Raw genomic sequence first — 12,598 nt, 5'->3', positions numbered from 1 at the left:
CCGCCGATTGATCCCGCAATTATTTAAAAGCCAGGGCTGTCTCCTCCCCCTCCGCCCAGGAGGCAGCGCACCGTTTCTGGACGAGCGGAGGCGCGGCGAGGCGCCGCCGACCGCGACAGCCGCTGGCGGCCCGCACTCGGGCTCCCGGCTGAGCGTCTGTCGGTCGGGCCCGGGGCTCCGTCCGTGTGTCCCGCGCGGGGCCCGCCTCCTTCGCCCGGGGCCGTTCGCAACCAATTAGGCGCGCGCGCTAACGAGGGCGGCGGAGCCCCGCGGCCGCCTGCGGGCGCACGTGTGTGCGGCGTGTGGGCGCGTGGGCGCCGCCGGCGGGGCCGCCATAAATGCGCGGGCCGGGCGCGGCGGGCGCCTGAGGCGGCGGCGGAGGCAGCGCCGGGCAGCAGCGGCGGAGCGCGGGGCACGGCGCCGGGAGCCGGCAGGGCCGCGGCCGCCTGCGCCAGATCGTGCGGCGGCGCCAGGGCCGCCGGGGATGGGAGCCCAGTAGCCGCCGGGGCCCGAGCGGCCGGAGCGGCGGGAGGCCGGCATGAGCGCCAGCGGCCCGGCGGCTCCCGGGGACGGCCCGGCGCTGCAGCCGCCGCCGCCCGGGCCCGGCCCGGGGCCCGCACCGCCCGCGCCCGCCGCCGCCGCCGCCGCCGCCCGGGACACCATGGACGGGCGCGCCGAGCTGCCCGCCTTCCCGCGGGCCGGGCCCCCGCCGCTCGCCGCCAGCGACACGGTGCCCGCGGCGCCCGAAGGGGCCGGGGCGGCCCGGCCTGGCCCGCCGCCGCGCCCCACCTCCTTCTCGGTGCTGGACATTCTGGACCCCAACAAGTTCAACAGCAGAAGACGCCGCTGTGTGCTTCTGGGCCCCGTGGCGCCCGCCGCGTGCGCCCCGTGCGCCCCGGGCCCGTGCGCCCCGGCCCCCGCTGCCCCGGGACGCCCGCCGCGCGCAGAGGAGCTGGAGCGCCGCGCCCTCGCCGCCGCGGGAGGAGGAGGAGCTGGAGCCGCCGCCGGAGCTGAGCCGCCGCGTGAGTAGGACGCGGCCCGCTCCGGTCGCGGGAGCCGGGAGACGGGCCGCATCTATGCGTTCACGCTCCCGGGCCCCTCGGCGAGCCGGGCCGGCGGTGTGCCGAGGCTCGGTGCAAAGTTCGCAGCGCGCGGGGCTCCGTCCGACCCGGACTCCGGGGCCCGTGCCGCGCCTCCCGGGATGGCTCCGCCCGGGCCGGTCCCGGGGCTTCGGGGCTGCAGGGCCGGCCTTGGAAGGCGGTTGGTGCCAGAGGAGGAGGGGACCTGCGAGGCGGCGGGCCCGTGACCTCCCCGCCCCACCGCGGCCGCCCGAGGCCTCCCTCCCTCTTTCCTCCTTCTCCTTTTTTTTTTTTTTTTTGGACAAATCAGACTAATTGTGACAAAACGCTGGTTATCTCTGGAAAAACAATTAAATCCCTTCGATTACAGTTAAGGGGAAATGTGCTTAGCGGCGGAAAGCGGCCGGTAATGGGGCGGCCCGCGCCCCCGGCCCGGTCGATATCCCATTACGGCAGCATGCATATCTCTTTCAAGCACCTTGCAAACTCCCCCCGAACATCTAAATTATAGGGTCAAAATTCGGATAATTACTCGATTAAAACCTATTACACTTATTAGGGGCCGCTATTGATCGAGAATTGCATTCGACCGGCTCCTGATTGCTTTTGGTGCCCCCTCCTCCGGCCCTTCCTCCCTGCAACTTCCCAGCCCCTCCGCAGAGCAGGAGCAGGGACGGGAGTGCAGGGTGGACAGGGCTGGGGCCGCTGTGCTGGGGCAGAGGGGCCTGGGGTGCCTGGGCTCGCCAGCTCCAGGTGGGGTTGACTTGAAGGAAGAGCAAACCCAGGCTGGCTGGGGGGAACCCTTCCCGCTTTTGGCCTAGCCAGGGTTCGCGGAGTCTCCACCCAGAGCCTCCACCAGCTTGGGGGCCCATCCCAGTAGCGGAAGGCCCTGTCTTTCACAGGTTCAGGGAGGGAGCCAGGTCAGGTCCTTTTCCTCCTCAGACTACTCCTGACATGGCAAAGCTGGATGGCCAGGTGTTCTCAGGGTCCCCTAGGGGACAGCCCCTGCTCCTGCTAAGGGGTGTAGGTAGGGGGGCAGCCCATCTGCCCTGCTGACTTCCCTGCAACCTCTGCAGGTGCCCTGGATAAGTGTGCTAGCACCCAGTTTGACAATTATGCCAACCTGACTCAACAGTCGGGCCCTTGGAGCCGGACTGGGTAGCACCATGCTGGGCACATGCCCTGGCTTTTCTCCTAGTGGTGCTACCACCTGTGGGGGTACAGTCGTTATAGACGCGCTCCCAGGCCCTGCGTAGGATATCCTGCCTTCCAAATTTTCCAGGCCAGAAATGCAGCCACCTCAGGGGCCTCTGCTTGGACGGTTGGGGCTGCTGCTCAGATTGGGCCTAGCCGGGACAGCCCCCGACCTAGCACTGCACAGGCCGGAACCTCCAGGCCAGAGCCTCTGGTAGGACCCAGGTTGGCGGGGCTTTCCATCGAGCGGGGAGGACTGCGAAGCCGGGACCGGCGGCTGGAGCTGGAAACGGGGGCCAGAGCAGCCAGTTGGGTCTCCCGAAGTCCCCTCCCTGCAGCCGGTCCAGCCCCACCACTGGCCGCTGGCAGCAGGCTCTCAAATGCCCGGTAATTGGCCGGTCCACGCCTTTCCGTAATTGGAGGGTAATATACGCCGAAATAAATTAAATGGCCGTTAACTAGTTTGTACATTACACAAAATGAGTTTAATTAAGTTTGTATCTGCCCCGCGGATCGATCGGAGCTCTCAGCCCGCGGTAAACCCGCGGCCCTGCCGGCCCGGCCCGGGGAGACCTGCTGCGGGAGGCTCGGAGCGGCGGGAAGAGGCGGGCCGGGGAGGGAGGCGCGGAGGGACGGGGGACGAGGGACGCGGGACGACCCCGCCCCGGAGGAAGCGGGGAGGGAGCCGATCCCCGAGAGGAGCAGCGGAGCAGGAGGGGGGCCCCTTCCCGGGGCGCGGGGGGCGCGGGGCCGAGCGCGGGCAGGGCGCCGCGTCCTAACTGTGTGTCCTCCCGGCCCGCTCGCCCGCAGACGCCGGCGACCCCTACAAGGCGGACGAGGCCGAGGCCGGCGGCTACAGCAGCGGCGGCGGCGGCGGCCGCAGCCCGAGCGCGGACAGCGGGGACGAGGCGCCCGACGACGACGACGACGACGAGGACGGGGCTCCCGACGCGGGGACGGCGCGCGGCGCGGAGGAGGCGCGGGGAGGCGGCGGCGGCCTCGCGGCCCGCGGGTCGGGCTGCCCGGGCGCGGCCGAGGCGGAGGCGCCCCCCAGCGCGGTGGAGGAGGCGGCAGCCCCCGGCCCCCGCGGGAGCTCGCCCGGAGCCCCGGGCCCGCCGGGAGCCTCGGCGGCGGCGGCGGCGGCAGGGGGCGCGGGGACCCCCCCTCAGGGCGCGGCGGCGGCCACCAAGCCCAAGCGGAAGCGCACGGGCTCCGACTCCAAGTCCGGGAAGCCGCGGCGCGCGCGCACCGCCTTCACCTACGAGCAGCTGGTGGCTCTGGAGAACAAGTTCAAGGCGACCCGCTACCTGTCGGTGTGCGAGCGCCTCAACCTGGCGCTGTCGCTAAGCCTCACCGAGACGCAGGTGAAGATCTGGTTCCAGAACCGGCGCACCAAGTGGAAGAAGCAGAACCCGGGCGCCGACACGAGCGCCCCGACCGGCGGCGGCGGGGCTCCGGGACCCGGCGCGGGCCCGGGGGCCGGGCTGCCCGGGGGCCTCAGCCCGCTCAGCCCGTCACCGCCCATGGGCGCGCCGCTCGCCATGCACGGCCCCGCGGGGTACCCGGCGCACGGCCCCGGCGGCCTGGTGTGCGCCGCGCAGCTGCCCTTCCTGTCCAGCCCGGCGGTGCTGTCGCCCTTCGTGCTGGGCTCACAGACCTATGGCGCGCCCGCCTTCTATGCGCCGCACCTCTGAGCGCGGCGGGGCCCGGGCCGGGCTCCGGGAGGCCTCCCCTGGGCGCTCTGTAGACAGCCGGTTGCCGCAGGAGAGTTTTACGTTCGTAAACGACTGTACGCGTCGGGGCCGGGCTCGGCCGCTCGGAAGCACTTTGCTGAACTTTACTCAATCAATAAACCGCAGGAGGCTGCACTGCGTCCCCTCAGGCTCCCGCGCTGCCGCGCCCGAGGCGCCCCGGGCTGTCGGACCCCATGTGCCCACCGGCTGGGGGTCGCGTGGCCGGTCTGCGCCCTCCGAGGGCGCCTGCCCCACCCCCACCCCACCCCACCCTCACCCCCACCGCGGCGCCCGGGGCTGGGCCGCTGCGGCCGCTGTCCTAGCGTCCCGGTCCCGCGTCTCCCCTTCCCCCTCCCGACCCGGGCCTTCAGGGACGCCCTTTCCCCCTCCGCGCGGCCTTAGGGAAGCCCGGGGGACCGAGCCGGCCGGGGGTCGGGGCTGGGAGCAGCACTGCCCCCCGGGCGCCCACCAGGGCCCCCCGCACCCAGAGCACCGGGCTGGGGCGGGCGGCTCGCGTCGGACACGGGAGCCCCCAGGCCCGGCAGGGATGACCCCGGGCGGCTCCCCGGGCTGAGCGGCTTGCCCCAGAGCGCCGGAGCTGCCCGCAAGCCAGGCCCCCGGGGCGCCCAGCGCTCTGGCCCTGAGCCCACACCTCTCCTCCGACGACTCGCGGCCGTGCTCCGGGCGCCCTGGCAACCGGGAGGGGAGAGGCAGCGGCGCGGGAGCCTGGGATGAGAGGGCCCCATGGCAGCGCTCTGGGCGCTTGGGTGGAGCAGGATGCCCGGCGCTCCTGGGCCCTGCGCTGCGGAGGAAGTGGTTGCGCCCGGGCGCCTTCCCTAGGCCTGCGGCTCCCCTCCGTGTGCCAGGCGCCACGGAGCCCTCGGAGCTTGTCCCTGCCGGGTAGCGGGCCACTGTCCAGTCCAGGGAGGGCTGAGGCCGAGCTGGGGAGCGAGGCAGGAGTAGACAGAGCCCTCATTGGCTTCACCGTCACTAGCAGGTGCAGGGCCGCTGAGGGGCAGCCCCCACAGCGCCCATCGGGCAGCCGGTGGGGTGGGGTGTAGAGGAGGCCAGGACCACCCTGCCCACTGCTGCAGCTGGCCTCCTTCCCCTCCGGGGCCACCCCACCTGCCGCCCCCACTCTGCTGTGCACCTGCACAGCCCTGGCACCAGGACGCTTTGTGCCAAGTAGCCGTGCCAGGTGGTCAGCCCCCAGAGCAGGGCTTCCCGCTGGCAGAGCTCAGCATGGCCAGTGCGGCAGGGAGGGGAGGGCTCAAATCTGCTGAATCCAATGGGAGATGTGGAGATGGTGCGGACACTCTAGGTCTCACCACGGAGGCCAGGCACCCAGGGGATAGACAGCTGACAGAGTAGACCCAGAGCTCCATAAAGTTCCAGAGGGCTCTGGGCCTAACACTGAATCATGAGCATTAGTGTGCACTTAGCCCAGCTGGCTGGAGGGGCTGCCAGGCAGAAAGCCACAGCCTACACTTCCTGGGAGCTGGGGAGGACAGACGTCCCCTTCCTGGGAGCTGGGGAGGACAGGTGTCCCCTTCCTGGGCACTGGGGAGGACAGGTGTCGCCCCTTCCTGGGTGCTGGGGAGGACAGGCGTCCCCTTCCTGGGAGCTGGGGAGGAAAGGCATCCCTTTCCTGGGCGCTGGGGAGGACAGGCCAGAGAAGGCCAGCCCATCAACCCAAGCCCATCTTGCTGGGCTCAGGGCACTGCTGCCTCACAGCCCTCGGAGGGCAAGGAGGAGAGCACTAGGTGGACCCCCTACAGCCTTACTGGGAGTCGGCTCAGTGCCTCCGTGGTGCTCAGACCTCCAGGCCTGGGCACTCCTGGCTTGAGCTAGAGGCAGAGGTGAGTGCTGGTTCTCCCAGCCTCTCTGCATGGCCCCCCGCCCACCATGGTGTCCCACTGTGGAGTTGGCGGGATCCAAGTGCACTCTGGGACGGTGGTCCCTCCTCAGGCTCCTTGGGCCAGTCCTGGCTGCAGGCCGCATCCTCCCATCATCCCAGAACACAGCCTGTCATGTCTGTCTCCTGCCCAGCAAGGCACAGGCCCTGTTGGTATGAGCCCAGACAAATACAGGACTCCCTGGAGGCCTTGCTGGGGGCGCTCCCCTCACCCACTGACCCCAGCTCTTGCCCGGGAACAGCTGAGCCCAGACAGGCAGAGCTGTCTGCCCATGATGCCAGTCCCCACACCACTCAGCCCTGCCCTCCTCCCTCCATGCCCAGCCCCGGCTGGAGCTCTGTGGTGCCTTGTTATTAGGATTGGCTTTGGCTGCATGAAAGAGAAAATCCAAATGAAGACACATTGGAGGAGTATTCATGTTCTCTTTTGTGAGGGAAATCCGGTGGCTCACAGCCCCAGGCAGCTATGACACCTACAGAGTCCTTGGAAACTCTCATCCGTCCCACTGGCTGCTACAGCATCCCTGGGCTGGGTCTCCATCCTCACAGACCCAAATGGAGGGCGACTCTCCGGCCATCACATCCCCATTCCAGGAAGCAAACAGGTAGATAGGAGAAGAGGGGTACACCCCTTTGCCTTTTAAGGCACCTTCCCAGGAGCCCACCTAACACAGTTGCTCACAACTCACTGATCACAGGTTAGTCACATGACCGCTCCTAGCCAAGGGAGGCTGGGAAATGTAGTTTTTAGAGCTGGTGGTGACTTAACTCCTAAGGAGGGGAGAATGGACATGGGGCTGCTTGCATACCTGCCACCCTGGCAGCTTTGCTGGCTTTCCTGCCTACCTGCACCACCTGGGCCTCGCCCTCCAGGGACACTCACCTGGCTGGCAGCCTGCTGCCATGCCCACTGTATCCACTTCCCTGTCTCCATGGCCCCCTGCCCCTCCACTGCCAGCTCCAGCCACTCGCCACCGACGCCCAACCCGCAGAGCGCCTGCCCTCCTCACCCTCTCTTCCTGCAGGCAGTGTCCACACCCTCCTGCTCCACCCTGTGTGGCCTTGGGCTGCCCCCTTCCAAGCCAGGTCCCCCAAACACGGTCCCCACTCGCTGTCTCCATGGGTCTCTTCACCAGCTCGTCCACCTGAGCCATGCCCTGCCCCACTGCTCGCTGTTCTGCTGCTGTTCCTTTGCTCCCCTAGCCCCCTCCCCCGCACCTGCACACCAGCCCACCTCACTGCTGTCCTGGCTCCCCACAGCCACCGCCACCACACCCCCATCCACACGGCCTCCACCCCCATGGCAGTAGACGGCTCCTCTGTGGCCTCCTTAGCCACACAGTCCTCCCGGGGTTTAGGGGTGCCGCCAACCACGACCAGCCACTGTCTGTGCGCCTCCTGTTCCTCCTCCCTCACCTGCAGTTAATCCCTTGTGACCTCATAAGCCAGCCTGAGGGGTCAGTCCCTCATCCCAAAGTGGCACCCAGGGCCTAATGTGGAGTCCCCAGGTTGCTGCCCTGGTCCACTTGAGGTTCTCATGACTCTGGGAACTGTGACTCAGCTCAGAGGGACCTTCCTATGCTTCTGGGGGATCAGGTCAGGCTTCCTGAAGGGCGTGGCATTTACATGGGGAGGGTGAGGCTGGACATATAGCCTGAGGCACCCAGGGGCAGCAGGTGGTAACAGCTGGGGGAGGGAGGGCAGGACTCAAGTAGGTCATTCTCAGGATGTAGGGATGGTCACCTGTAGACACAGTGGCACACAGGTCCATGGGGGACCCCCTCCCCCACAGCAGGTGATAACTCCAGGATGCATGTCCCACTCCATCCCAGACAGCCCTATGAAGACCTCTTCAGAGCAGCCGGCTGAGGGTGGTTCTGTTCACCCTCTTGCCTGGACATAAGAGCTGCTGGGAGCTGGACAAAAGACAGCATTTTCTGCTTTCTGGGCAGCTGGACACTGCTGTGTAACCAAGGCAACATGAGCAGTGTGTGTGTCTTTCTTTCCCATGAGGGGCTCCTGAAAAGGCTCCTCACAAGAAATGAAGGCACATACCCTTCCCTTCCTTCTCCATACCCTGTGATGGCTGGAGCCCCAGCAGCCAGCTTGGACCAAGAGGTAGCCTTTAGGATGGAGGCCCTATGGACTGATGCCAGGAAGAGAGGAGGCCCTAGTGGCACCATGGTGGCTTCTCACCAGCTTGGGGCACCCACCTTAGGGCTTTTCATGACAGAAGCATACATAAGTCCTTGTTTACCAGCCACTGCCACCTGGAGTTAGCTAATTCTAACTGTGATACCCGGTTTCTGTAATGGTCCATCCAACTGGGCCTTGCCAATCCTCCCACCTGTCGTTCCTCTACCATTCCCAGCCAGCCCCAGCCAGTCTGCTCTGGACAGGGACAGCGGCTCCCCTCTGTGCCATGCTCCCCCTGCACCCCCAATGGCTCTCAGCCCCACATGGGGGATCTGATCCTGCCAGCCCTGCCCCCCGCTGCTCCCCACATCACCCACCTTGACAGGAACTCTCTGCTTGCTGCTCCGAAACCACCATCACTCAGAGTGGCCTTGGGAGGCCCCTCAGCCTGAGGACAACTGTCCGCCTGCTCTTCCCACCTCCGTACCCTCCTGTCAGGCCCATGCTCTGCTCCCTGGTGCACCCTGAGCCACACAGGACCCGCTCTACAAGCCCAGGATAACACGGAGATGATGGGCTCCCTTCCTGTAGCACAAAGTCCTTCTGATCTGTCCTTCCTGGCTTGATCCTGGGCCTGTGGTGTGCAGCTGCCAGGAGCCTTGTCCTGTCCCACCCCTTGGGCCAGGGGTCTCTTGGTGGGGTCTGCTCCCACAGGCTGCCTCAGAGCTGGCAGTGGGGGGTGTGGGGCTGCATCTGTGCCGGCAGGCTCTCTCCCCCACTGGCCAGAAGCACACAAACTTGCAGGCTGTCTCTTAGGAAACACTTGTGCAGAGGCATGAAAAGATAATGATGCAGACAAATTGGGCCTGAGTAAATTTCACAGAATGCCCTCCCTGCCCCACCCCTTGCACCTCTTGTTGTCTAACTGCCTCAAAGTGAACAGAAAGAGGTCTCTGGCGTAAAAACATAGCCCAAAACTATAGTAATCACAATGGTACAGCGAGCTGAAGGGGTGGAAGAGAACCGCTGTCCGTGGGTGTAGATGTAAGGGAAGGGCGGTGCTCCCCATCTCAAAAGAAATACTAATTTGTCAAGAAATGGATGATATGGCTTGGGAGCTATTTGAAAGAGGAACTGGGTTTCCTGGGTCATATTTTATATAAAAATAAGTGATAAAGACATCAGTGATTTAAATGTGGAAATGAAACCCAAAAAAGTACCAAAAGAAACATAAGAATTTTAAAAATATACTCTTTAAATGGGGATGGGACACAGAAAGCAGAAGGCCTGGGGGGCTGCTAAGACTCAGACACATGAAAAATCCACACAGCAAAACACTAGCAAAGTCAGCAGCCAGGAAATATTTGCAACTTGTCACACGGAGCTAGTTCTCTTAATGAACAAAGAGCTCCTACAACTTAAATGAGCCAATAAACCAACAGGAAAATAAGCAAAGAATACAGACACATGGCTCACAGAAAAGGAGCAACAATGAGCACTTCACCATATGAAAAAAACACTCCTTTTGACAGTTCACTCCTAAGAGATAGGTTGAGTGGAGATGCCAGCTTTTTGGGGCCACCACACCAAAGGAGGCAGGGAGGGAGGGTTCTGGAAGTCAGCATCCTCACATATGGCTCCTAGGAAAGCAAGCAAAGAGGCTCCACAGCACCTACCAAGGTGGCACCTGAACCATTGCTGGACTCCACACTTTGTCCTGGGGACTTGGCCCACAAACACATGTGGCCATGAAAGAAAACTGTGTGTACAAGCACATCTGCTGGAGGACCGTCCAATAGGAAAGGGCTAGGAAGGGCTGTCCCACCAGCAATTCAGACTGCTCCAAATGCCACAGAACCCAGGGAATACTGACAAAATTAACGTTTTCAAACTCTGGAAATTAACCAAAGACCCAAAGCAATCCAAGGAGGGCTTATGCTAGAAAAATGTCTGAATCTTGGTGGGAAGGGCAAACCTTGTGGCATTTCAAGTTGGCTCTTCCAACTCCCTCTCTCCAGATCTGCAGTGGCCTTTATAACACAGCCTCACAGCCACAGTAGTGATGGAATAAAGACTGGGTGTGGAGCACCCCAAAGCCCCACCCTCGGAGACTTGTCACAATTGGAATTATCTGGCTGGTGCCTGGAAAAAAACCATTTGCCAGGCTTGTCTTTTCTTCTGGCTTGACTCAACTGGCTCAGTGTGGGTCTATTAAGAATGATCAGGGAAACTGTTTAACAACGCAGCTGCCTACAATGGAAACATCTACTTGGCCAAAGAAGAGGCTAGTGAAAAATCTCAAAAGGTTTGAAGAGTACTTAGCTCTCCCCTCTGGCTGAACTTGAAACCTTGAACAAGCAGGAAGTGTGAGCTAAGGCAGAGTTGGTAATTGTTTGGCTGAGTGTTCAAGGTGTGCCCAATATGCAACAAGCCTTCTTGGATCAAAGCATTTAAAGAAGTCTCTGTCCAATCATTAGCTGACCACTAAACTAATCAAACAGATTTTAGTCACCAAACATGACAAAGAATATAGAGCTTTACAGAATTAGTCCCGAAAAGACACAAATAGCAGCAACAAATTGTGGGGAGGAGGATCTGATTTCCAGAGTTGCCACATTATATTATCTAAAATATAATCTATAAATATGTAATTTGGATGACAAAATGGCACAAAGGCTCCGGGAGGGAACAGACCTACATTAGAACAGGGCTTTTGTAGACTCTGGTATGAAGCCAAACTAGACTGTATTCACTTGTTCATTTTGGAATCTTCAGAGCAAACACTAAATAATTCCCCCAAATACAAAAACTCAGTGAAAGACAAGGGAATTCAGTAAATACATCCATCTAACACACACACACACACACACACACACGCACGCACACACACACAATGGAGAAAAGAGGAAAAAAGACGTGTAGAAAAACTGAAAAATGTAAGACATAAATCTTCCCTTATCGGTAATTACATTAAAGGTAAATGGACTATATAATGCACTCTGAGGTAGAGATCAGCAGAACAGATTAAAAGCTATGATCAGCCACATGCTGTCTCCAAAGAACATGTTAGAATCAGACAGAACGAAAGTACAAGGATGGAAGAAGATACACCATGCAAATAACAACCACAAGGTATACGGATACCATACAAGAAAGTCTTTAAGACAAAATCTGGGGCAGCCTGGGTGGCTTAGCGGTTTAGCACTGCCTTCAGCCCAGGGCCTGATCCTGGAGACCCGGGATCCAATCCCATGTCGGGCTCCCGGTGCATGGAGCCTGCTTCTCCCTCTGCCTGTGTCTCTGCCTCTCTCTCTCTCTCTGTGTCTCTCATTAATAAACAAAAAATATATTTTTTAAAAAAGATAAAATCTGTTACTAGAGACAGAGAAGGCCATGTTATAGAAGGGTCAATCTTTCAGGAAAAAATAACAGTATAAACACATATGCACTTAACAACAGAGCCCCAAATTACATGAAATAAAACTTACATGGAAAGGAGAAACAGAAAATTCAAGAACAATGGTTGGAGACAGCAATACCCCACTTTCAACAATGGACAGAACAACTGGGTTGAAGGTCAAAAGGAAAAAGATGATGTAAACAACACTAGAATCACCTTGCCCTAACACATACCTACAGAACACCTGACAATAGAACACAGTTCTTCAAGTGCACATGGGACATTCTCCAGGATAGCACATATATAAAATAAGTCTTAAATTTCAAAGGACTGAAATCATACACAATGCATTCTTTAGCCACATGGGATGAAATTAAAAATCAAATAACAGAACCAAATTTGGGAAATTAACAAGTATGTGGAAATTAAACTAACTCCTGAAAAATCAGTGAGCAAAAGAAGTTAGAAAATACTTGTAGGTAAAGATGAAGCACAACATATCCAAAACTTATGCAATGAAGCTAAAGCAGTGCTTAGATGAAAACTTACAGTTGTAAACACCTATATGAAAAAGAAGCTAGACCTCAAATCAATAAGATAATCTTCTATCTTAAGAAACTATAAAGAAAGAAAACTAAACCCAAGGCAAACCAAAGTAAGTAATAAAGATTAGAGTGGAAACTAATAAAACAATGAAAAACAGAGAAAAATCAACAAAAGTTTGGTTTTGAATAGATCAGTAAAACTGATAAGCCTTTAGCTAGACTGGCCAAGAAAATTTAAAAAGTGAGAGAACATTCAGATTTCTAAGATCAGGAATGAAAGAAGAGACATTGCCAGCAACCTTACAGACATAAAAAGAATTACCAAGGAATACTATAAACTCTATGTCAACAAATCACAACCAAAAACCTATATGCAATGGACAAATTCCTAAAAATATAGAAACTACTGAAACAGACTCAAGGAAGAACAGGAAATCTAAACAGATCTACGATAAGTAAAGATAACAAATTAGTTAAAAAAAAAAAAACTCACAAGGAAAAGTCCAGGACCAAATGACTTCACTGGTGAATACCAGCAAATGTTTAAAGAATTAACAGAAATCCTTCATAAACTCTTCTAAAATACAGAAGAGGAA

At 59.5% G+C, this 12,598-nt stretch overlaps 1 protein-coding gene across 1 annotated transcript; it reads left to right on the top strand.

The window, feature by feature from the left end:
- The first annotated feature begins 538 nt into the window (after positions 1 to 538).
- On the top strand, positions 539 to 3,967 carry NKX1-1 (NK1 homeobox 1). Its single transcript, XM_055326035.1, has 2 exons — positions 539 to 1,022; positions 3,084 to 3,967. Exons 1-2 carry the CDS (start codon positions 539 to 541, stop codon positions 3,965 to 3,967), a joined length of 1,368 nt encoding a protein of 455 aa, XP_055182010.1.
- The last annotated feature ends 8,631 nt before the right edge of the window (positions 3,968 to 12,598 follow it).

Source organism: Nyctereutes procyonoides, unplaced genomic scaffold (assembly GCF_905146905.1).
Source record: "Nyctereutes procyonoides isolate TBG_1078 unplaced genomic scaffold, NYPRO_anot_genome, whole genome shotgun sequence".
Classification (NCBI taxonomy): Eukaryota; Metazoa; Chordata; class Mammalia; order Carnivora; family Canidae; genus Nyctereutes; species Nyctereutes procyonoides.
Note: the sequence above shows the minus strand (reverse complement) of the source record. Positions and strands in the feature narration are given on the sequence as shown.

Bases quoted from the DNA above. Each gene is read 5' to 3' on its own strand.
- NKX1-1 (XM_055326035.1), top strand. From the start codon at position 539: ATGAGCGCCAGCGGCCCGGCGGCTCCCGGGGACGGCCCGGCGCTGCAG. The intron at 1,023-3,083 runs GTGAGTAGGACG...GCTCGCCCGCAG, and splicing joins CGCCGGAGCTGAGCCGCCGC to ACGCCGGCGACCCCTACAAG.